The sequence below is a fragment of the Epinephelus fuscoguttatus genome, linkage group LG18, assembly GCF_011397635.1.
Source record: "Epinephelus fuscoguttatus linkage group LG18, E.fuscoguttatus.final_Chr_v1".
NCBI classification, from domain to species: domain Eukaryota; kingdom Metazoa; phylum Chordata; class Actinopteri; order Perciformes; family Serranidae; genus Epinephelus; species Epinephelus fuscoguttatus.
Window position 1 is genome coordinate 34,868,775 of NC_064769.1, and position 25,026 is coordinate 34,893,800.

The window sequence follows — 25,026 nt, forward strand, 5'->3', positions numbered from 1 at the left end:
ACCCACATACACTGTCCTGCTGCCACAAAAACTCACTTAATTAATCCGCCGCTGGAAATAGTGCCAAACAAATACACTGACAGTGAGCAGCTGTTTTTTGTTGGTTTTAGTCTTTTTGTTGGAGTCACTGATGAAAACAAAAATTTGGAATATTGGCAGCCTTTAACAAAGACATTTTAAATGTTTTTAATAATAAAATACCTGTAACAAAAAATATTACTGTAAATAAAATTATCTAAAATTGGCAAAATTTGGATTGATATCTGGCACCAGGGGTGTAAATATAGACAGTGCAGATAAATAAATGATAACATATATATATATATATATATATATGTATATATATTATCAATAATAATAATAATCAATTTAAAAACACAGACACATTTACTACATATGCCCCCCAAAAGACCAACCCATCTGTGTCATGGTTTTATTTTCATTCATTTATTTATCTTTTTTAAATAGTCAGTAGCTATCTAAAACAGAATTAAATACTTTCCTATTTAAGCTATAAAATCTTATTTATTCAATTAAGCGATTAATTACTGACTAATACTAATTCTTTTTTACTAATTTTGTTTTACTAATTATTTTATATATATTTTATTTATTTTTTTACTTTTTTTTTACTAATTAATAATTTTATTTTTTTTAAATGATTAATTTCTAACTTTCTTTCATTCTCACGTCTCTATTTGTGTCAAGACAATACATGCATGATAGTGTGCACTCGGGCCCATCGTAACTTTACCTTACACACTGTCTGGATCCATTTTGTCTGATCGACCTGAAAGAATAAATGATTACACCAGTAGTTTTTGAAGGTCTGCCAAAAGACAGTATTAAGATTTATGACACAGAATCCAACAGGATCCACACAGATTACACCGCTGGATTAGTTCACACCTAATCTGCACATATCAAACACAATTTAATCCCGCTTCATAGTGGAGATAATCACAATTGAGGTGACATAATCCAGACATAATCCGGGGTGTAATCCAAAAATCATCACCAACAACAACCTTTATTTCACCTCTAAAGCGCAGCGAGGAGAGATCCTTGATTACAACACTGCTGTTATATTGTTTTAAACTCAAACAGTGCATCAATATATTTATGGATGTAGATATAAAGGGAATGTATGCAACTTTGAGTGAAAAATCTTACATTTATGAATGAAAAGTTTAGCTCATAAGCAATTAAACTCATCAATGTTCACTTCAGTACACTCTGGTTTCATGGTTTAATGTTGCTAATGTTACTTTAGGTAGCTGTGACTGTGTTTGTCTCTAGTTGTGCTACAGTTACACTACAATTTAGCATTTAAACGTCATGTTAGGCCAAATAAGCTTGTTTTAAAGGAACATTTTGAATTTCAGGAAAAGATTGATACCACTCATGTGTCTGTATGTTAGCTGAGAGGCAATTAGCCTAGCTTAGCATGAAGACCAGAAGTGGGAGGTCGATGTTACAAACACGTCTGTTGTGAATTTATTGTCACATTAGCAACCAAGTTAATGATCTTGCAGTATGGTTAGATCATAAAGCATTTAAATTAATTCTTTATTGGATTAAATTATGTTCAATCCTGATAATAAAATGTTAGAGTGCAGTGAGAGGCTCAGAATGATGTAGCATCTTCCCAGCTGGCTAGCTTGTTAGTGGTTAGCTCCCTAACTACAGTTGTTTACCAACTAGCCTTGTGTCACATCACCAAGCCTCTAGCTCTATTGCACTTTCAGTAGTGCTGGAGTTGCTAGGTTTATTTTAGCTAGCTGTTTCCCTCAGCTTCCAGTCTTTATGCTAAGCTAGCCACAGTAATGTTTCAGATGAAAGTACAATTTAAGATCTTTGTTTCCAGAGAGTATGTTGTATGTCTGTGTTCCCCTGTAGGTGATAGACAAGTTAAAATAAACGTAAGGCACTTTCACATTTTGTTCTACAACATAAAACATGTCAGTTAATACCCCATTTGTGAATTCTGAAGCATCTCTGTGTTCTGAAAAAATGTAGCTGCTGATAAGTGGCTAAATAAGACCACAGTGACTGTAGCGTATTTTTGATTATAGCCTAATGTTAACTTTTTAAGTCTCTTCAAAAATGGTAAAAGTGGTGTTTATTTGTGAGGATATTCTTGTAAAAACAAAAGTTTGTAAAAGGAACCAGGGCAACGCTAACTTCCACGTCCTACAGAAAATGTCGTCCCTGCAGCACTCTATACGCATATTTCCCAAAGTGAAAAACAATTTCGTTCCAGGGGATAAGCTGCTAAATCTCATATGAATCACACCCTTGTTTTGTATTCTGTTCAGTGTGACATATGCAGTATAAACAAGACAAGATTTTACTGTCGCAGAAAGCTGAACAGGTGTGTTTACTGCCTGTTTCCTGTTTTATTTTCTTGCCTGTTATGTTTCAGATGAAAGTCCGATTTAAGATCTTTGTTTCCAGAGAGTATGTTGTACGTCTGTGTTCCCCTGTAGGTGACAGAGAGAAGGGATTACCTCTTTGTGCCCTCTGAACCTTTGCATTCCTCCTCTCTACATGCGACTATAGCTTACAGCCCTACCACGGCAACACATGGGCAAAAATGCCTCGGTCAGGGGTTTCCTTTGATAGTAAAATGCTTACAGGCAGGCCAGAGGGGCCGGCGGCGTTTCCAGGCTATGCGATGACCCGGTGGCTTTGGCTCGGGCCAACTGTGATGACGAGAGGCTTTCTATTGTGCTGTGAGCCTCTACGTTTGGCCTTTGCCAGAGTATAAAAGCTCGGGTCGAGCGTTGAAGGCACCAGCACGAGCCAGCCTCCCACACACGGCACTGCAAGCTATACTTACGCAGGTAAGGACACACAGACACAGACACACCAGAGCATCCATCATAGTGCAGGGGGGGACAACCACACACATCCAGAGCCAGGGCCCACTCCCTGCCCACTACACCCGGGCAAACCACCCTCAGCCTGGGGGGGAAAGGCCCCAACAGAAGCCCAAATGAGCCTCCCACATGAACAGCAAATCCCTCAAACACACCTACCTACCTACCACCCCTCTGACAACGTTAACACCGCCACACTGAACCTCCACGTCTCCTTCCCTCTCTGCTCTGCAGCCCTGTCACTTCCATTTACACCTCTATTTCTGTTCATCCCCTTGTCTTCCCCCATCTCTCACCCAGACTCTCCTGAAGCCCCTCACCATGTCTCAGACTGCCAAGTCCGCCTCCAGCCAGGGCACCGATGCCAAGGACAAGGGAGCCCCAGCTCCCGCTGCCTCCAGCAAGGCCACCAAGACCGGAGAGCCTGGCATGGGATCCTACAGAGTGAGTCAACCGCTTTCCTACAGAGTCGGTTTTATTTAAAGGGCCAGTTCACCCAAATGACAAAGAAAAACATCCTGTCCTATCCGGCAGATGGGTTTGGTTTTATTTGCACATGTTTTTGAAGCAGAAGTGGTAAAAGTAGTGAAAATTGAGTGATGCGCACTGCTGTTGAGTTTGCTTTGAGCACCACAAGTATTTTAGTCACCTCCTGGTCTGTGTGATTTAAATGAAATGACCCTTTGTAGTCGGCATTTCAAACAGGTTTTTGATTCACATTGCATGTATCAAAAGTATAGTACCCGCTGAAGAGGGTTATATTATTTCAAGTTTTTATTATTGATGCACAATGTTGGGAAGGTTACTTCTGAAATGTAATAGTTTACAGATCGATTACTTTTCAATGACTTTTCTAGCAAATGTTTTAATTTGGTTAATGAAGCTGAAAAATCCCAAAAACATAAATTATGTCAGAGCTGACAGCATTTTCTCAGCTAGCAAACAACCTTTACACTGTACAGTCATGTCAGAGCACTTTTCTGATTTCAGAAGGAAAATATTTTTGAATTTCCAGCACTGAAAGGCGTTCTTATCCAACAACATGGCTGGTCGCAGGCACAACAAACGCAGGTTGCCTCAAGTAATGCACATGGATTTGATTGGCAGATGAGAGGCGGTGCAAATTCAAACAAGACAACCAATCAAAAGCCTTTTACAAAGATAATATTTAAAGAATATTGTTTTGTGACTATCATTCAGTTACATATTCATTCTCAGTAACTGTAAAAATACTTGGTTAAAAACACTGATCCTTGAGGCCAATTTAGAGTTGAGAGACCTGAGGTCATTCTTGGAAAAGTTTAAACAGAATATTTAAAAGTCTATGCAGCTGAGATAATTTTAGGTTTATATTATTACCCTTGAAATCTAAGAAGCAGCTGCAGGGACACGTGAAGTGTTTGATGCCCGTGGTGTAACTTGTGCTTGTGTCATCTCTCTGCAGATCATGTTGTTCGACCAGGAGAACTTCCAGGGCAGGATGATCGAGGTCCAGAATGAGTGTATGAACGTGTGTGACCGTGGCATGGATAGAGTGCGTAGTATCATTGTGGAGTGCGGCCCGTAAGTGGACACACAACCTTTGTGTATTCATATATTTCACTGTTATCTCTCCTCTAATTCCTCTCTCCTGTCCTCTCTAACCCCTTGTGCCCCACCTGCGCCCGGCGGACCCCCTTCTCCAGCTTTGTTGCCTTTGAGCAGACTAACTTCCGTGGGGAGATGTTCATCCTGGAGAAGGGAGAGTATCCTCGCTGGGATACCTGGAGCAACTCCTACCGCAGCGACTGCCTCATGTCCCTCAGGCCCATCCGCATGGTAGAGTGAAAAAACACTGGATACATTAGCTTAAATACGTGGAGGCATTAGGGAAATGCTACCTTTAGCTAATGAGAGATACCCTGTGGTGGAAGACGTGACATTTAGTAGGAATAATTACACAAAACAAGCAGTGTAATGACACCATGAAGATTAAATGCTTATTAAACACCACAAATCTAAATTGTTAGGTGGAGATGGAGAAAACCAAGGCAGCAACATGCAATTATTTTTCATTACCGGTTATTTTCTAGATCTAAAAATATAACAGAATAGTAAAAATTTGTCTCAGAGCCAAAGGTGATATATTTAAATGTCTGGTTTTGACCGACAAACAGATTAGACCAGACTATCATTAAAGCCATTAGGATTCATCATCTGGATGCAGCTAAAGTCTTTCGTGGCAATTCATCCAACAGATGCCGACATGTTTCACTGTGGATCACACACAGGCCAACAGCACCACCCTCAGAGCTGCAGCGTGATTACAAAAATACAACTCATTCACATGCAGTCGACACAACGTGACGTCTAACTCTTAATTTCCTCCCTACAGGACAGCATGGAGCACAAGATCTGCCTGTATGAGCTCTCCGACTTCAAGGGCAACAAGATGGAGATCCAGGAGGATGATGTGCCCACCCTCTGGGCGCATGGCTTCTGTGACAGAGTGGGCAGCGTGAGGGTCCCCGGAGGAGCGTGAGTAGACACAAACAGGATGAATGAATGAATTCAGAAGCAGATCAAGTGTTTTTTTTGCGTGACAATGAGAAAAGACTTCTTCATGCAGCCTGAGAGTAAATGCATTTGCTCATTTTCCATACATAACTCAAGTGGAGGCTTTGTGCTGCAGATATTGTTCTGGGCATAGCTTCAGAGGAAGCTGCGGGCTTCCAGAGTTCCACTACAATGTAGTTGTTCATAAAAAGTAGGATGGCATGTCATCACAAGGAAAGCTTGTGAATGCTGACTGCGTGGTGTTTTGTTTGGAGACATATGTGTATTTTTAGACAGGAATTTTCCTTCACACTTTTTATGACTTCCAAGTATCACAGCAAAATGCACAAGTGTTCCACCACAAGATTCCAGAACAGCTTTAGAACTTACTGTCATAGATTCTCCAAATGTGTGGACCTCTGTTGGAGGAGTGAACACCATAATTCCAAGAGATGTTTTCTCATTTGGTGTTTGGATGATTGTGGCAGTACACTGCCACCTAGACGAGCCCTAAAATCTAAAGATCCACTACTCAAGACATCAGTGACAACCACTAGAACCTCTTACAGGACCCCCAGAATCTCACTAGAACATTTTAAAGAGTCACAGAACCTCCTCAGTGACAACTAGAATTTCTTAAAAGACCCATACAACATTTTCAACAACCTCCAAAAGTGCCACTAGGAATTGATCCATTGCAACTAGAATCTCTTAAATGACACTCAGAACATCTAAAAGGACCCAATGATGACAAAACCTCTTACAGGACGTTAAGACTCTAGAACTTCCTAATGCACCTCTAGAGTATCATCACTGACCACTAAACCTCCTGGGAGTCTTGACCCACCCAAAAGACCACTATAACCTCTTTAAGGACCCCTTTGATCTTATCAGTGGCAACTAGGGCCTCTCAAAACATCACTCGAGCCTCCTCCATGACTACTAGAACCACTTTAGGGACCCCTAGAATCTCATTATTGCAAACTAGAACCTTTTGAAAGACCTGTAGAACCTCCTAAATGACGATTAAACCACCTGGACTTCTTGAACTTTGAACTACAATTCCTCAGTGACCTCTAGAACCTTATCAATTACCACTAGAATCTCTTGCAGTACCCCAGGAACCTTCCTAATGTGAACTAGAGTTTCTCGAATGAACCCTAGAACCTCCAAAAGGACCATCCCAACCACTCCAATGACAATAGAACCTCTTAGAGGACTTCTTGGGCTTCCTACAGGATGACTAGAAATTCTCAATGGACCTCTAGAACCTCCTCAATGATCATGAAACCAGCTGGACTTCTTGAACCTCCTGAAGAACTACTAATACTAGAATCTCATCAATGACAACTACAAAAACTTACAAGACCACAAGAACCAAATCAATAATCACGAAACCACGTGGACCCTTGGAACCTCCTCAGTGATCACTAGAACCACTTCAGGGACTCCTGGAACCTCCACAATAACAACTAGAACCTCCTAAAGGACCTCTAGTCTCCAGAAACCCTACAATAATACAATATTATGAGAATGAACTATGAGAATAAAGTAATACTGACACTCAGCATTAACCCTCCACCCTCTTCATGTCTCCCTCAGGTGGGTGGGTTACCAGTACCCTGGATACAGAGGCTACCAGTACCTGTTTGAGTGCGGTGACTACAGACACTACAACGACTTCTGCGCCTTCCAGCCCCAGATCCAGTCCATGCGTCGTATCAGGGACATGCAGTTCCACCAGAGAGGATGCTTCACCTTCACCTCCGCCAGCAAGTGAATGACGCCCGCTGGCCGTCTGGTGCTGTCGTAGCCATGCAGCCCTCTCAGCTTTTTATTTCTCCAAACAATCCCCCTTTTTCTCCAATCCTTTCCTTAATTTCCACCATCATCGCTCCATCCCAAAGGAAAGACAGAATGAGAGCAAACACACGGGACAACATTCACTGACTTTTTATGGTGCTAAAAAATAAACATGTTGTGAAAAACCTGAAACCTCCCTGGCTGGATTACCTTTATTCTTTCTACTGAAAAGTCACTCTAATGTTTGGATAGTGGTCCTGTATGAGTTAATGGTGTGTAGGTGGTTTGTTGTGACCTTAAAGTTAAAGGTTTTTACTTACTTTTATCTCATTTTCTTTGATATGACAAAATTATTATTGTGGCTTATTATTTTTAACCTAAAAATAATTACACATTAACCTATTTAAAAAAAAAACCTATATTTAAAGTATTTTGGTGTAGGGTTATCAGTTTGAGAATATTATATGGCACTTAGTCAGTACAGTATTACAGACTCAGTTGAAGTAAATAAGAATAGTTTATGGATATCACATATGGCCCATTTTTTAAATTAGAGATACAGCAACATATGGTATATACATTTCTAATGCCAGGTAATTAAATTAAGGCATTGCGCATAAAAACATTAAGCATAGAGAGTAGGAAAAAATAAACATATAAAAGGAGAAAAAAATAAAAAAAACATAGATGTACATTTGAGTAATTAATAATAAGTTTCAAAGTCTTTGCTGCTTTCCTATTCTGTAACTAAGCATTGGACAGTAGTGCAAGAAGTACCGAGATCCTTTACTTACTGTCCTACCTTCCTCAGTGACCACTAGAACCTGTTTAAGAACCCCTACACCTTCCTCGATGACCACTACACATCCTCAGTGACAACTAGAACTTCTTTAAAGACCACTAGTACCTCCTAAATGACCACTATGCCTCCTCTGTGACCACTAGAACCTCTTCAAGAACCCCTGGACCTTCCTTAGTGACTATACATCCTCTGTGACCACTAGCACCTCTTTAAGGACACTAGAACCTCCACAAAGACCACTATACATCCTCAGTGACAACCAGAACCTCTTTAAAGACCACTAGTACCTCCTAAATGACCACTATGCCTCCTCTGTGACCACTAGAACCTCTTCAAGAACCCCTGGACCTTCCTTAGTGACTATACATCCTCTGTGACCACTAGCACCTCTTTAAGGACACTAGAACCTCCACAAAGACCACTATACATCCTCAGTGACCACTAGAACCTCTTTAAGAACCCCTAGGCCTTCCTCAATGACCACTATACCTCCTCTGTGACCACTAGAACCTATTTTAAGAACCCCTAAAACCTCCTAAGTGACCACTGCAAATGTTCAGTGCCCACTAGAACCTTTTAAGGACCCTAGAACCTTCCCAATGACCACTACGCATCCCCAGTGACCACCACAACGTCTTTAAGGACACTAGAACCTCTTCATTGATCCTTATTTATCCTCAATGATCATTAGAACCTTTTAGGGACCAAAGAACATCCCCAAAATTGGTAAAAGTAGCCTACCAATATAGCAATGAGAAAAAGTACTTGAGTTATATATTTCATTGTAGTTATACCAGAAAGAAACAAAGGGTGGTGCAGTAACTTCACTAAGAGTAATGTTCCTTGTACATTTGTAGGTTCCTTTGTAACTTATAAAATCGTCAAAACGTTATTTAAGGATGATATTATGCATTAAGAGCGTTAACAGCATTCAGAATTTCATCAACACTCTTTTGGCTGACAGAGAAATTCATTAGGAGACATAAAATAACTGACTGAAAGAGAACATACCTGACATACATTTGGCGAGGTAACGTCACGTCATGTTAACTTGGGACAGATGCTGCCTTCAATGGTCCTCGGAAATTCCACCAACCGTGCTCGAGAGTTGTGTAATAATTCAGTTGCATTGCTGTTAGAACACAAAGAAAACTGTCTCTAACCACAAAAAAAAAAAAAAGAGCAACTTCACTTTAAACTTGTGGCTAATGTCTGACTTGAATATTCTGAATCCATTAATATTTGAAGTTTCAAAGCTAAAACTGATAATTATTTTGAGAGGATGACAACACTTGGACAGTACTTCCCATAGGGACACCAAAACCTTTGCAGTAAGAACTAGAACCTTCTCAACAGAAACTGCCTTGAGGACCACTATAATGTCTTAAGTGATTACTAGAGCATCTTTAAGGACATTTGGAACCTCCTAAAGGACTCTTAGAACCTACTCAGAGGTCCCAGAACCTCTTAAGGGACTTCTAGATTTGTAAGACTTCATAATAACCTCTAAACCTATTCAGTTACCCTTAGAACGCTTCAAATATTGACACTAGAGCCTTCTAAGAGACCTCTGGGATCTCCTCAATTACCACTAAACTTCCTGAGTGACTACGAAAGCCCCTAAAGGACCCTTTAGAATGATGACCACCATACGTCCTCAGTGACCACTAGAACCTCTTCAACAACATCTAGAACCTCCTTAATGACCATTATATGCCCTCTGTGACCACTAGAACCTGTTAAGGGACCCCTACTAACTCCTCAATGGCCACTATGTGTCCTCAGCGACCTCTAGAACCTCTTCAAGAACTCCTAGAACCTTAACAAGGTCCACTTTAGATCCTCTGTGACTACTAGAATCTCTTTAAGAACCCCTAGTGCCTCCTCACTGACCACTTTATGTCCTCAGGGACCATTAGAACCTCTTTAAAAGCGCCTAGACCTCCCTCCATGACCACCAAATGTTCTCCATGACCACTAGAACCTCTTTAAGAACTCCTTCAACCCCCTCAGAGACCACTATACATCTTCAGTGACCACTAGAACCTTTATAAGGACCCAGAACCTCCTCACTGATCACCATGTGTCCTCAGCGGCCACTTGAACCTCTTTGAGATTCTCTAGACCTCCCTCAATGACAACTATACATCATCTGTGACCATTAGAGCCTCTTTGAAAACCCATAGAACCTCCTAAGTGACCACTACACATCTTCAGCAACCACTAGAACTCCTTTACGGACCATTAGTACCTCCTCAACGACCACTATATCTTCTCTGTGACCACTAGAACCTCCTTAGACCTTCCTCAATTACAACTATACATCTTCAGCAACCACTAGAACCTCTTAAGGACCCCTAGTACCTCCTTATTGACCAATATACATCCTAAGATTTGATGACCCTTAGAACCTACTTCATTGAGAACCTACTGGTCCTCAATGACCACTATATGTCCTCAGTGACCACTAGAACCTCTTCAGTGTCCACTAGCATCACCTCAGTGACTACCTCTTGGACTTCAAGAACATTTGAGAATGTTGATTTGAATAGTATATGATAAATACCACAATAACATTATCAACTCGTATATTTGACAATAAAATACTAGAGTGTCACAATATTGAAATATGCCACTGAAGCACACATTTTGCCATTAGTTGCTCGCAGTCCTCACTAACACTAATAATTCCGACAGCACGTGAAGGCAGCAATATGCTTCATAACAGTTGAGTTAAACTGTGATTGTGCTCAGACTGTACCTGGAGCCGAGAGGAAGGAGCCATGGCTGCACTGTTCAAAGCAAGGAGAGGTGAGTGCATCAACAGAAAAAAACTGCGATGAGAAACATGACTTTGACGGGGACACACAGTGCTACCAGTGCTCTGTTAGCTTCGTGTGGATAGATGCTGGAATGCAATAGCAAACCTGGTTAGCTTAGCATGCTACGTAACCAGTACACACAATGGGGAAACTATCACACTGGCTTAATTAACATTATAACTGATAACTTGTCGGTGAAAATATGAATGTTTGCCAGCTTCGGTTACTGACATTAGTAATTAAACTAAGTAGCTAAATGGTTAACATGTTGATAGCAGTTAGCTAGCTCACTGGCTAAATAAGATTATATGTTAGCCTAGCCGGCTAACTCCGATCAATGAGTTAAATAACAGGTACCGAATAGATTTCACTGAGCTTAGTTAATGTTATAGAATAGTTAAACATATGTTTTTGTTTCTTTGGCAGGTTTTAAAACTGTCAGGCTGAGATGAAGGTGACTGACGAAGAAGATAACCTTTCACCTAAATAACGTATAGCTAACCAGTGCTGGTGCTGCCTTCAAAGACGTCAGAAAAATACAAATGCAATACAAAATATTCTCTTAAACGCAGATTTAAGAGAATAAAATGACATTTTATTTTAACAATAGTGGAAGAAGTATTCAGATCATGTACTTAAGTAAAAGCACTAACACCACACTGTAAAAATACTACAAATAAAAGTCCTGCATTCAAAACATTACTGACGTTAAAGCATGGGTTATCATCAAAATATTAATATTTGAATTAACTTTATTTGTAAAGCACTTTTCAAAATGAGGTTACAAAGTGCTTTATGTGGTTGAACTCGGATTAAAACGATGCAGGATCAAGGCAAATTAAATGAGACATTTTTAAGATACACAAAAAGTAAAACAGTTGCAATATTTTATACAACTAAAGATCCGGAGGTCAGATTACCTGCTGTGTAGAGGTATAGGGACACACATATAAAACCAACATTTGTCCAATTTTCATGCTACAGAAGAGAGCTATAAAAATTGTACCACAATCAAGACGCTCTATTTATTCACGTACGTGCTTTAAAATTTTGTGATCTGATTTGATCTGATTCAAACAATTAAAACAATACAAAAATAAAAGAATACACACTCACATTTTCCATCAAAGTGACATCATCTTATCATCTCATACACTTCACTCCAGACTTCCCGCTCCATTAATGTGCCAGTTAGCATTCAGTATCACATAATTGGTAATATATCAGTCTTGTGTATTTTTATGACACTCCCTTTTTCCACTGTCCTCACAGACGGTCAAATGTGACCCTGTCATGACAGATCAAATCTGACCATTGACTCTGTGAATCATTGCACCCGTAACGACGTCATGTGTCACTTCTGGCTGGCCGTGGGCGTCTCTGCAGCTGCAGCTGGGTCTCACCACTCAGACCAGTTCATCAAAGGTCAAAATCACCTGAGATCAAACTGATTAACGGATGAACTGAACAGATCTGATGACAGCTGACACACAGTACTGTGTGCGCTGTATTCAGTAATGCTTGGAGATTTCTCGCTGCAGTTTTATGCTGCATCAAAAAAGAGGAGCTCGATTAGAACGGAAACTCCTTTGCCTCGTCTCCCGTCAAATTTATTAAAAAATAACTAGTTTTAGTGCATAATTTATGTTCACAAATGGTAAATAAAGACCAGTGACAGCTGAGTGAGAGGTGTCAATGTCGACAGCCAAGTGAAGAAAAGCACTTGACATCATTTGAACTGATGCCAAATATATAATCTTGCCAGACAACAAAGAGGAAAGAGAAATTTTTAGGCTGGTGATGTGAGACGTCTGGCATCAGTCTCTGTCTGAGAACAGGTTCATGCATCTTGTATTTCCTTTCAGATTTTTTATTTTTTTGGAAAGCTCTGTGAACATGCATCTTAGTGTTCACCATCTTCACCTCCTGAGGGAAGAGCAAACAATACAATATTTGTTCAATGTTTTGTCACTCTGTGGATCAGGGGTCACTGTTGAAGTCTAAAGTGTTGACCTGATGATGGTAAATTCATCCTCTGGAGAGCCTGAATGCCATCACAATCCATCCAATACTTGTTGAGATATTTCAGTCCGGACCAAAGCGGTGGACCGACTGCAGGAAGCCTGACTAAATATGGACGACTCCGATCTGCAGTATCAATCAATCAATCAATCAATCAATTTTATTTATAAAGCCCAATATCACAAATCACAATTTGCCTCACAGGGCTTTACAGCATACGACATCCCTCTGTCCTTAAGAGCCTCACAGCGGATAAGGAAAAACTCCCCAAAAAAACCCCTTTAACAGGGAAAAAAAACGGTAGAAACCTCAGGAAGAGCAACTGAGGAGGGATCCCTCTTCCAGGACGGACAGACGTGCAATAGATGTCGTACAGAACAGATCAGCATAATAAATTAACAGTAATCCATATGACACAATGAGACAGAGAGAGAGAGAGAGAGAGATATGCAGGTAATGACAATAGCTTACAACAACATTAATGGAAGTAATAATATTATAGTTATAGTTCTGGCTACTGTGGTACAATATGTTGAAAGTATGTATTAATATCTGGCAGTATACATGTGTGACAATAGTCATATGTGTATAATAACAGAAGAAGTATGACTAATGACTAATGATGGCAGCAGCAGCAGGAGGCATCTGGCAGGACCACGGCAGCAGCACAACCACACACGTCACGCTGTCCAGGCACCGCTGTGATATGAGTTAATCTGAGAGACAGTGGAGCACAAAGGCTCCGGAGAAGAAGCCGAGTTAGTGACATCCAGAATGGCCGAGTTAGCAAGATGCAGTAATAGGATACGAGAGAGAGAGAGAGAAGGAGAGAGGTGCCCGATGTATTATAGGGGGGTCCTCCGGCAGACTAGGCCTAAGTCAGCCTAACTAGGGGCTGGTACAGGACAAGCCTGAGCCAGCCCTAACTATAAGCTTTATCAAAGAGGAAAGTCTTAAGTCTAGTCTTAAATGTGGAGACGGTGTCTGCCTCCCGGACCATAACAGGAAGATGATTCCACAGGAGAGGAGCCTGATAGCTGAAGGCTCTGGCTCCTGATCTGCTTTTGGAGACTTTAGGGATCACGAGTAACCCTGCGTTCTCAGAGCGCAGTGTTCTGGTGGGATAATAAGGTACTATGAGCTCTCTAAGATATGACGGAGCTTGACCATTTAGAGCTTTATAAGTTAACAGTAGGATTTTAAATTCAATTCTGGATTTTACAGGGAGCCAGTGCAGAGAAGCTAAAACAGGAGAGATATGATCGCGTTTCTTAGTTCCTGTTAGTACACGTGCTGCTGCATTCTGAATTAGCTGGAGAGTTTTTAAGGACTTACTAGAGCTACCTGATAATAGAGAGTTACAGTAATCCAGCCTTGAGGTAACAAAAGTGTGGACCAATTTTTCTGCATCTTTTCGGGTCAGGATAGGCCTAATTTTCGCAATATTACGCAGATGAAAAAATGCAGTCTGTGAGGTTTGCTTTAAATGAGAATTAAAAGACAAATCTTGATCAAATGTTACTCCGAGGTTTCTTACGGTAGTGGCAGTGGCCAGAGCAATGCCATCTAGAGAAACTATGTCATCAGATAAAGAGTCTCTGAGTTGTTTGGGGCCAAGAACAATAACTTCAGTTTTGTCTGAATTTAACATCAGGAAATTGGTGCTCATCCAAGTTTTTATGTCTTTAAGGCAGTTATGGAGTTTAGTTAATTGATTGCTTTCTTCTGGCTTCATCGATAAATACAACTGAGTATCATCCGCATAACAATGGAAATTTATAGAGTGATTTCTAATGATGTTACCTAAAGGAAGCATGTATAGAGTAAATAGGATTGGTCCAAGCACAGAACCTTGCGGAACTCCAAAACAAACTTTAGTACGTAAGGATGATTCATTACGAACGTCAACAAATTGAAAACGATCAGATAAATACGATTTAAACCAGCTTAGTGCTGAACCTTTTAGGCCAATTAAGTGATCCAGTCTCTGCAGTAGAATTTGATGGTCAATTGTGTCAAACGCCGCACTAAGATCTAATAAAACAAGTACAGAGATGAGTCCTTTGTCTGAAGCAATCAGAAGGTCATTTGTAATTTTAACTAGAGCTGTCTCAGTGCTATGATGCACTCTAAATCCTGACTGAAATTCCTCAAATAAATTATTATCCTGGAGAAAATCACACAGCTGGTCTGCGACTACTTTCTCAAGGATCTTTGACATAAAGGGAAGATTAGATATTGGTCTATAATTGGCTAACACCTCTGGATCCAGGGTGGGCTTTTTTTTTATTGAACTCTTGTTTTTCTGTCCCGCAGCTCTCGGCTTGTGTCTCACTGGTTGTCGAAGTCTGACTCAGCTAGCAGAGTTACCAGACACTCATCAGCTTCTCAGACAGACCTGCAGAGACTTCGCAGACAGAGAGCTGATCCCCATCGCTGGCAAACTAGACAAGGAACATGCTTACCCTGCCAAACAGGTACACACACACACACACACACACACACACACACACACACACACACACAGCTGCACATAGTGATGCTGCAGCTCCCTCTCAGCTTTACTGATGTGCGTTTCAACTGTCACTGCTCCTGCAGATTGAGGAGTTGGGGGCGCTGGGGGTGATGGCCATGGAGGTCCCAGAGGAGCTGGGTGGAGCCGGGATGGACTATCTGGCGTACAGTTTGGCTGTGGAGGAAGTCAGCAGAGGCTGCGCCAGCACTGGAGTCGTGGTGTCCGTTAATAACGTGAGTGCAGTCTGTCACATGAAATAAATTATATAAGTGGTGTGATATTGTGTCAGAGCAGGTGTTCATCGACCTGTTCTGCTCTCAGTCTCTCTACATCGGCCCGATACTGAAGAATGGCACAGAAGAACAGAAGAAGCAGTGGATCACACCGTTCACCACGGGAGAGAAGGTGGGCTGCTTCGCCCTCAGTGAGCCAGGTAAACACAACTCAGGACTTGACCGCAAAGAATTGAGACCTACTTGTGACTTGCAGAACCGTGACTTGGTCTCACCTCTAAAGGCTGTGCATATGTTTTTAACAGAAAACAATACTTACATTTAAACCTGGTTTAAATCCACATCTGCTACTTTAAATATAGTGATTTTAATTTGACCTCCAGGTAATGGCAGCGACGCTGGTGCAGCCTCCACGATCGCTCGTCAGGAGGGAGACGAGTGGGTGCTGAACGGAACCAAAGCGTGGATCACCAACAGCTGGGACGCCTCTGCCACAATCGTGTTCGCCACCACAGACAAGAAACTCAAACACAAGGCATGACGTGGCTCAGTTTACCGACAGAGATAAAGAGTGAATTGTTCTATTGAGCAATACGAGTGTAACAATGTTGATCCTCCCTCACCTTTGTGCTTTTTTCCCCCTCTAACATGGCGTTTATATCTTCCGTGTCCACAGGGTATCAGTGCCTTCCTCATCCCCATGCCACACCCGGGGCTCTCTCTGGGGAAGAAGGAAGACAAGCTGGGCATCAGAGCCTCGTCCACTGCTAACATCATCCTGGAGGACTGCAGGGTGCCACTGGGCAACATGCTGGGCCCACGTGGAGCTGGATTCAAGATTGCAATGGTACTTTTAAAGCACTGTTAATGCCCTCTGTTCATGCTGTAATGGTATCAGTTGTAAGCAGTTTTTCATTGCATGAGTAAAAGAGGCATGGGGCGTGTGAAACGTATCAACTGCGTGAGTCTTACAGTCAAAGTGTAAGAGTTGGCCGTCGTGCCAAACATGTTTTCTGTACCACATTACGTGCACCGGTTCAAATTTCCTGAAGCTTCCTGAATATCAACTCCACTTCTCAACACACCCGTCCATGTGACACGGAGTAGTTCCAGTTAGGCTCTTCTTCCTGTTCAACAACCACAGGAGTATTAAAACCGTTTCCTCAATAGAAAACACATCCGTAAAGCAATACTGGTGCCAAGATGGAGTTCTGTCATTGTGTAAGGTTTGCTGAAGGTGAAGCATGTTTAACAAGACAACTTTATCTTGCAAACATCATTCAGAGTAAAAATGCAAACAGCTCTGAGATGAATGCGTTGCTGCAGGAATTAAAGTTTTAAGGTATCCCTGCAGCATAGCATCCATTGTACACATAGGGCAACATCCTCAAGAATCTCCTAGAGAAAATGCTGATTTCTTGGCTGTGTGTAGAGTTTAAAATCTTCTTGTTACATGCACACAAGACTTTAGATACAAAGAGTACCACTGTGACAGCGTATATTTAAAGCACATCGTTTCCATGCTGACGCCAGATGGCCTCTGAAAGTCCAAACAAGTCTGACTCTACAGTTGAAAAACATAAAAACTGCTCTCACCACAGAGCATGTCCTCTCTCAACCATCTCTCACACTGTCTGGTTTCCTGAGTCGTAAATGTACTTTTTATCTGTGTCACACAGCAAACCCTGGACAGCGGACGGATCGGCATCGCAGCTCAGGCTCTCGGTATCGCTCAGGCATCTCTGGACTGTGCCGCAGACTATGCGCTCAAACGCACCGCGTTTGGATCACCCATTGGCAAGCTGCAGGCCATACAGGTAACAGGAGACCTGTCAGCAGTCAGACGTGACTCTGTACACTACAGGAAACTATGGTTTATTACAACTTGGGTTTTTTCTGGGAACACCATGACATCGCTAGAAATGCAACAAATGTGATCAGACAGGTTGTAGACAAACAGTTGGGTGAGTGGTGAGGGGACACACCTGAAAGGTGTGTAATCAACAGGATAGCTGTTTGGTAATCTAGGTTTGAGTTTGGTTTGGGGGATAAAGTTTACTTTTCACATTTGTCTTCTCTTCCAGGTAAATTAATTTGAATCTCGGGCTTATATAAAACCTGTCTGACTGCATGTTTGTTTCCCCGCTGGCCTTTTTTTTTTTTTTTGCTTTGCTGAATCGGCCAGACTATCACAGGGCTGACACAATATTTCCAGTTAGATATTGGTAAAGTATTTCATGTAAGCCTTAAGTATCGTACTTAAAGGGATAGTTTGACATTTTGGCAAATTCGCCTATTGCCGTAATCCCTATAGTCATAGGAGTAGGTACATTACCTTTAATTGTCAGTGCGTGCTGTTCTGAGACCGGTGGGACAGAGCTGCCTGCTGAAATGGAGGTGAACGGTACAGGTCCCTCTCTCCCTCTAAACTAATCAAATACACCATCAAATGACTCCAAAACGCTCTGGTGGACAACTTGTAGCTTACACATTCACCACACTATGAAATAATAATGTAATATTACGAGACAGAGTTGTTTTGAAGCCAAATGCAGAGCCGGAACTACATTCCAGACATACAGTACTTGCTGGGCGGAGTGATTTCAAACAGCGTATGTTTAGTGCAGTTCCTCCCGTCATCAAAACAACAAGTTTGTGGAGAAGAAGCCAGAATATGCAGAGGAAGAGTTACAGGTTTTGGAATAAGAGAGAGCAAGAAGAGAGATTGAGGCTGCCGAGCAACCAGGGGCTGAGGGGAGACCCAGAGCCGGTGGTGTAAATGTGGGGCTTACTGGCCACTTTATTAGGCACACCCGTGCAAGATAAATATAGAGTACGCCTCAAAATAATCACCGGAACACGGGGAGAACATGCTAACTCCACACTCATAAATCGCCACAACTCCTGAAGGAACAACAACATAAATTGTTCCCTAGCAGTCTGTTTATTCCCAACAATGAGAAGTAATGCCAGTCACTTCACCATATGCTCTGGGCAGCACTTATCCATAACATAACCACAACAACATATTTAGCTGAGCAAAATACACAACGATCACTTACCATGTCTGCTCGTTTAGTAATGCCGACAGATGGTGTGACAGTATCTTTGAAGAAAACCGCTTGAACCATTCCTGAGCTTCTGCGCTCCATCCTTTCAGCGTAGTCCTCCAGTAAAAAATGGCAGGAGCACACAAACATTTTTCGGACCATTGCCACAGGCGTGTTGGGGTCGATGTCCAGCACAAATAGCCATTGTTTCATCCTGTCCGTACTACTGGTTGGAACTACGTGAACTTCACTTTGCTCCATGTCTTCGGCTTGTTACTGCAACCTTTTACAATACATGTGTAAACCATGATTTAAAACAGCGCTCTATAAACTTTCCTCAAACCTTCTGGTGTGTCCAGCTGACGATACCGCAAATGGCTACAAGCAAAAACTACGGGACTGTCTCAGCTGCGCACTGTGTCACTCCGCCCAGTGGTTTACTCAAGAAAGTAGTTCCGAGTATTTGCTTCATGTGTCGTAATGTTACTTAATTATACATTATTATTTCATAGCATGGGGAATGTGCAAGCCATGTGTTGTCCACCAGAGCGTTTTGGAGTCATTTGATTAGTTTTGAGGGAGAGAGGGAGCTGTACCGTTCACCTCCATTTCAGCGGGAAGCTCTGTCCCACCGATCTCAGAACAGCATGCACTGACAATTAAAGGTAATGTACCTACTCATATGACTATAGGGATTACGGCAATAGGCGAATTTGCCAAAATGTTGAACTATCCCTTTAAGGAGCAAACTTCAGGGGGATTTATACTTGTGCGGCAGACCCTATGCCATAGCCCACGTACGCTGACTATGCCATTGTGAGCATTTATACTTGTGCAGTGGTGTGTCTGTGTCACTCTGCAGTTACACCTCCAAAACACGCATTAAACATGGCTTAATAGACACAGTTTCAAACACAAGTACACAAATCAGCTTCACTATAACTCGCAGCATTCACAGACAAACACTTGTCTTTATCTGGACACATTTTCCCCACAAATACAACATGCTAACGTTATTAGCACAAGCCTATGGCATTTTACATTGTAAAAGTAGCCTAGCGACTAGCAGAGAGTTCCTCTGCTCATATGAAGCCAGAATAAATCACACACAAGACTTAAAATGCTATTTTTGTGGAGGCTTTATTGTCTTCACGATTTATTGTTTCTTATCTTTGAAATTAAAGTAAATAAAAGCTTTGTTTCCACTGAGGGAAATGGTTTCAGCTTACAGAAACAGACAGGAGGTCTGCGTCAGTGTGACGTGTAGTTACATTTCTGGGTAGGTGCACATCAGGCTATGTCATAGGGTATGGCATATGCGCTCTAAATCCCGCATAAAGGTGCTATGTGCAACTGGACACAGCTATTTTTAAACTCAAGGGAGACTACAGTGATTAAGTATCTCCATAAAGTTTGGGGACTCAAAGAGAATGATTAAAAATTGAGGTATCCTGACTTTGAGGCCTGAAGCTATGAAAATGCTGGATCCTTCATTCCCCATAATGCAACTCACGAGAAAGTCTGCACTGCAAACCTGAAGTGTGAGTTTGAAATATGCAGCAAATGCAGCACACAGCAATTTTTGGAGTTTAAGGCCTAAAATTCAGGATATTTTGTTTTTAATCCAATTTTTATTGGTCACCTAATACTGTACTTACTCTCTGGAGTACCCTTGAAGTTTATAAAATGTCAGGGTATAATTTAAAATGTTCATCACAGTTTCCCAGAGCTCAAGGTGATGTCTTTAAATGCCTTTTTTGTCTGAAACGAAGAGGTATTTAATTTACGACATAAAAAAAGAAAAGCAGAAAAGGCTTCACATTTTAGGAGCTGGAAGTTTTGTATTTCTGGTGTTTTTGCTTCATAAATGACTGAAAAATCAACTAACCACTGAGGTACTAATCAGGTATTTTTCTCGTTGTTCAGTTCAAACTGGCCGACATGGCTTTGGCAATAGAGAGCGCACGTCTGCTCACCTGGAAGGCTTCACTTCTTCGAGATTCAAAGAAACCCTTCACCAAGGTACGCAGTCACCTCTGGTTGTTAACAGGCTTTACAGTTCTGCAGCATAACACACATTTAAACCTCCTGTGTTTACCTGCAGGAAGCAGCTATGGCCAAACTCGCAGCATCTGAAGCTGCCACATTCTGCTCACATCAGGTAAGAAAACAACAACAAACAGAGCATAAACATACTGAATAAACCCTCATGGCAACTTTTTAAATGTGTCTTTGTTTGTGCTTAAAAAATCAGGCGATCCAAGTTCTGGGTGGGATGGGTTACGTGTCCGACATGCCTGCCGAGAGGCACTACCGCGACGCTCGCATTACAGAGATCTACGAGGGCACCAGTGAGATCCAGAGACTGGTTATTGCCGGCCAGTTACTGAAGGAATACCAGTCATAGACAAACTTCTGCCAGTGCCTTTGCTACAGTATGGACATATAATTTCAGATCTGGAGTCAGATAAAAATCAACCGGGACATCACCTCATCCACAAAGATAAAGAAGAGCCAGTACGAGCTGAGGTGCAGCTTTTATTCGTTTTGGCAGCAGGTCTGAATGTCGGGGTTAGATCAGAGATGATGATACACAAGTTCAGATGATTTTATGAGTCCATTGCCTCAACTGTAAATGGGTCTCTGCTGCCTTAAAAGGATATCCGTGTGTTGCTGGTTTCAAGGGTCAGTTCACCTACATGTATTTTCACAAAGGAAATAATTCTTGGTGCTCAAAAGCCTAAATCTTACACTTAAAGGAATGTAAGATTTAGGGGGATTTAGTGGCATGTAGTGGTGCTGAAACTTCTCCTGGTTAGGATTCCTTCAGTGTTCAGGAGGTTTTTAAATATGAGCCGAATTATCCTCAGAGGTCTCTTCTTTTCTAAAACAGACAAATAGACCCAAGTTTAATCCCGATGATATCAAGAATGAGTCTCCATTCTGAGATTCGGTTGAACTGACTCTTTAAGATCATGAGAGGTTTTAACCAGCAGAGGGCGACAGCATGCCTTCATGTTTCTTTGACCCACTTCTTCCTCACACACATTCATGATCACATGAAACACTGCAAATGCATCACACGTGTTTTCAGAATGTACACACTGACTAAGGTTTTACTAATTTAATGTTCTGGATGGCAGTTAGAGTTTATACTTGAATGATCGTAGCATATAAAGTCTGTTGGCCTGAACGTTGAAGCAGTTTGGGTTTAAATCTGCAAGAGGCTGTGTTTAATAAAAAGCTTTGTGTTGGGTGTTTTCACAGACCTCTGTGCCTCAATGATGTGTACATATTTTATTGTAATTTATTGTGTGCAGATGACGATTAAAATACGACAGGACTTGTTACAGAGAAATTATGGATTCTATTTCAACATTTAAAAAAATAAAGAAAACCTGGTGTGTTTCATGAAGGATCTGAGCTTATTTAAGTTATCCATCCATCCATTGTCATTAGTTTGTCAGGGCCAGGTCAGGGGGGGGCAGCAGGTTGAGCAAGGTATTCCAGACGTCCCTCCTCTCAGCAGAGCTTTCCAGCTTCTCCTGGAGGATCCCGGGGTGTTTCCTGGTCAGATTAGATATATAATCCCTCCTGCATGTTCTGGGTCTGACCCCTTTTGACTCCAAGAGGCAGCAGTGTTACTCCCAGCTCTCTGTGGATGTCCGAGCTCCTCACCCTAAGGGAATTTATAGTTCTGCGTTGAATCCCCGCTGTACCTGTGGCGTAGGGTCTGCCTCACGATGAATCCAATAGCACAAGGCCTACGCCTTTGTGAGCATTTATACTTGTGCGGTGGTGTGTCTGTGTCACTCTGCAGTTACACCTCCAAAATAGTCTGCGGTTGGGTTTCTTTGAAGTGCTAGTTGATTCAAAACACACATTAAACATGGCTTAATAGAGATATGTCAAACACAAGTACACAAAACAGCTTCACTATAAGTCGCAGCATTCACAGACAAACACTTGTCTTTATCTGGACACATTTTCCCCACAAATACAACATGCTAATGTTATTAGCACAAGCCTATGGCATTTTACATTGTATCGATTAGCCTAGTGGCTAGTGGAGAGTTCCTCTGCTCATATGAAGCCAGGATAAATCACACACAGGACATAAAATATTAGTTTTGTGGAGGGGGTCTGCGTCACTTTGATGTGTAGTTACATTTCTGGGGAGGTGCACGTCAGACTAGGGCGTAGGCTCTACGTCGACGCAGTGCCTATGCTGTAGGTTCGGCGTTGATTCGACGCAGAAGTATAAATCTCGCATTATGGTACAGAGGAGTTAGTGATTCCTCACTTCAGAAGGGGCCTCAAATTTTGTGGAAATCATCCTCACTAAAATGACTGATTGACCGTAGCAGACAACAAGGGAATTTAAATATTTGGTGGATGATTCGTAATTATATATAGTGAAATTATTGATGATCCAAATAAATAAATAAGCAAGTGTGATTGAAAACACGACAAGAGTCCAAAGACGAATTCAGATTCAGATTCAGATTCAGAATACTTTATTAATCCCTGGGGGGAAATTGTTTTTGTTCCAATGCTCTGTGCAAAGTAGAAATAGAAATACAGCATAAATGGAAACAAGAGATAAAGATGAAGATATAAATAAGATACTAAAATAGACAATGAAATAAATAAAATAAAACATTAAAGTGGACATTAAAATAAAATAAATAATAAAATAGTAAAGCAGACAATCTGAAATATGTACAATATGCAATGAAATGGTTGTAGCGTTATAAATGAAATAAGAATGAGTAATTATATTGTGTGTTTTGTTTTATAAATAGCCAAATGAGTCCCATCATCAGAGGGAGGAGTTGTACAGTTTAATGGCCACAGGTAAGAATGACTTCCTGTGGCGCTCAGTGGTGCATTGAGGAGCAATCAGTCTCTGGCTGAAGGTGCTCCTCTGTTCGACCAGAGCGTTGTGGAGAGGGTGAGAGCCAAGCTGAAGTATCAGCATCAGCATCAGGTATGTGTAACACCCAAATTCACGTTTATATATCTACAGGTGAACTTCACTAACAAAACCAACAGTCAAAATGCCACAACAGGCTTTTATTAAATTCAGGCTCCCTATCAGCAACATTATAAAAGCTATTAAAAGTGCCTTGCTGCAGGAGGTGTGGAGCACAAATCTATAGGTCAGTACACTGGAAGTACTACACAGAAAATAAACCCCTTTTACCAACAGAAAAACACCCAAACTTCTACCAGTGACACACCAAACCTTATATTGTATCTGCACAACTCAGCAGGTGAACTCCCACTGCACCAGCTGCTCCTGTAATATAAAATAAACAGTTATCAGCACTTTGCTTGTGAATTGAGCACAATACATTTTAATCTTAATCTCCAGTCTTTTAACACACTCACACAGCCATCGGGAGCAATTTGAGGTTCACTATCTCGCTGAGGGATATTTCAACATGCAGACTGGAGGAGGCGGGGATCGAACCGCTCACCTTCCGATTAATGGACGTCCCGCTGTACCTCCTGACCCACAGCCTGGCCCATCGTGTCCGCCTGCTACAATATGTTTTCATATTGTAATAGAAAACTGAAAAAGAGACATTCACGAGGACAGCTACGCCATTTCTTCCTGCTTGAAGACAGCCGTTGTCACTACAGCCACAGATGCTTTCGGCCGGAAGTCGCCAGTTAACGGAGTCGCAGGTAAATCCGAGACAGCGGTCCTGTTGAAGCCTCTCGCTTTCATTTGTCCTGAAAACTGTAGAGATACCTTTGTGTTTCTGAGCGTCGTGGACAGTTTCCGCTTGATGTTTCCTCGTCCCGTCTCTGGAGAAGTGAAATTGTTTCGTCGTTGAACCAAACTACTCCTCGTCCACCGGTCGTGCTGGCGTTACCTGTCGCCATAGTTCCGTTGTGTGTGTGCGTGTGTGGTTTTTTTTAAGCGTCCCGCTGACGTAGCCTGGGTGGCTAAAATGCAGCGGCAAAAGGCAAAGCGGCCCCGGATGGCTTTGGGTTTACAACGCGCAGGTTAAACGAGCCGCACTCAGACCATTATTGACTCATGCTCGCGACAGAGGGGTTCGCACATGCGCAAAACAGACCGCTGACGGGGGCGGGGCGTAGTGACGTCACACAGAAGCTGATGTCCTTTGTGACATCACAGAACAAATTGCCAAAGTTAGTAAGTAGAACCCAGTCTCCATAATATTTTCTGATCTGACTGCGTGTTAGTTCACATCTCCTCCACACCGACGCACGGACACACGACCGACATTTCATCGCGACTAGGTTAAGTAGTATTCAAAATGGAGAACGTCACCCATCCTGACGCAATTATGACTGCGGACCTGCCACAGCAACTTGATGCCTCC

The 25,026-nt window shown here is 41.8% G+C and overlaps 2 protein-coding genes and 1 long non-coding RNA gene across 3 annotated transcripts; 2 read left to right on the forward strand and 1 right to left on the reverse strand.

Moving 5' to 3' along the window:
- The first annotated feature begins 2,736 nt into the window (after window positions 1-2,736).
- crybb1 (crystallin, beta B1) lies at window positions 2,737-7,412 on the forward strand. The gene is made up of 6 exons (XM_049603962.1): window positions 2,737-2,846; window positions 3,183-3,326; window positions 4,327-4,445; window positions 4,568-4,700; window positions 5,257-5,399; window positions 7,020-7,412. The coding sequence occupies exons 2-6, from the start codon at window positions 3,204-3,206 to the stop codon at window positions 7,195-7,197; spliced, it is 696 nt and encodes a 231-aa protein (XP_049459919.1). The 5' UTR covers window positions 2,737-2,846; window positions 3,183-3,203; the 3' UTR covers window positions 7,198-7,412.
- A 3,306-nt stretch (window positions 7,413-10,718) lies between these two features.
- Window positions 10,719-22,079, forward strand: acads (acyl-CoA dehydrogenase short chain). The gene is made up of 10 exons (XM_049603961.1): window positions 10,719-10,833; window positions 15,183-15,343; window positions 15,465-15,614; window positions 15,703-15,814; window positions 15,998-16,149; window positions 16,291-16,461; window positions 17,294-17,431; window positions 20,591-20,686; window positions 20,769-20,825; window positions 20,919-22,079. Exons 1-10 carry the CDS (start codon window positions 10,806-10,808, stop codon window positions 21,069-21,071), a joined length of 1,218 nt encoding a protein of 405 aa, XP_049459918.1. The 5' UTR covers window positions 10,719-10,805; the 3' UTR covers window positions 21,072-22,079.
- Window positions 22,080-23,164: 1,085 nt separating this feature from the next.
- On the reverse strand, window positions 23,165-24,705 carry LOC125905980 (uncharacterized). The gene is made up of 2 exons (XR_007451724.1): window positions 24,059-24,705; window positions 23,165-23,966 (listed from the first exon to the last, which is right to left on the reverse strand). It is a non-coding gene; the product is annotated as an uncharacterized LOC125905980 (long non-coding RNA).
- Between the last annotated feature and the right edge of the window lie 321 nt (window positions 24,706-25,026).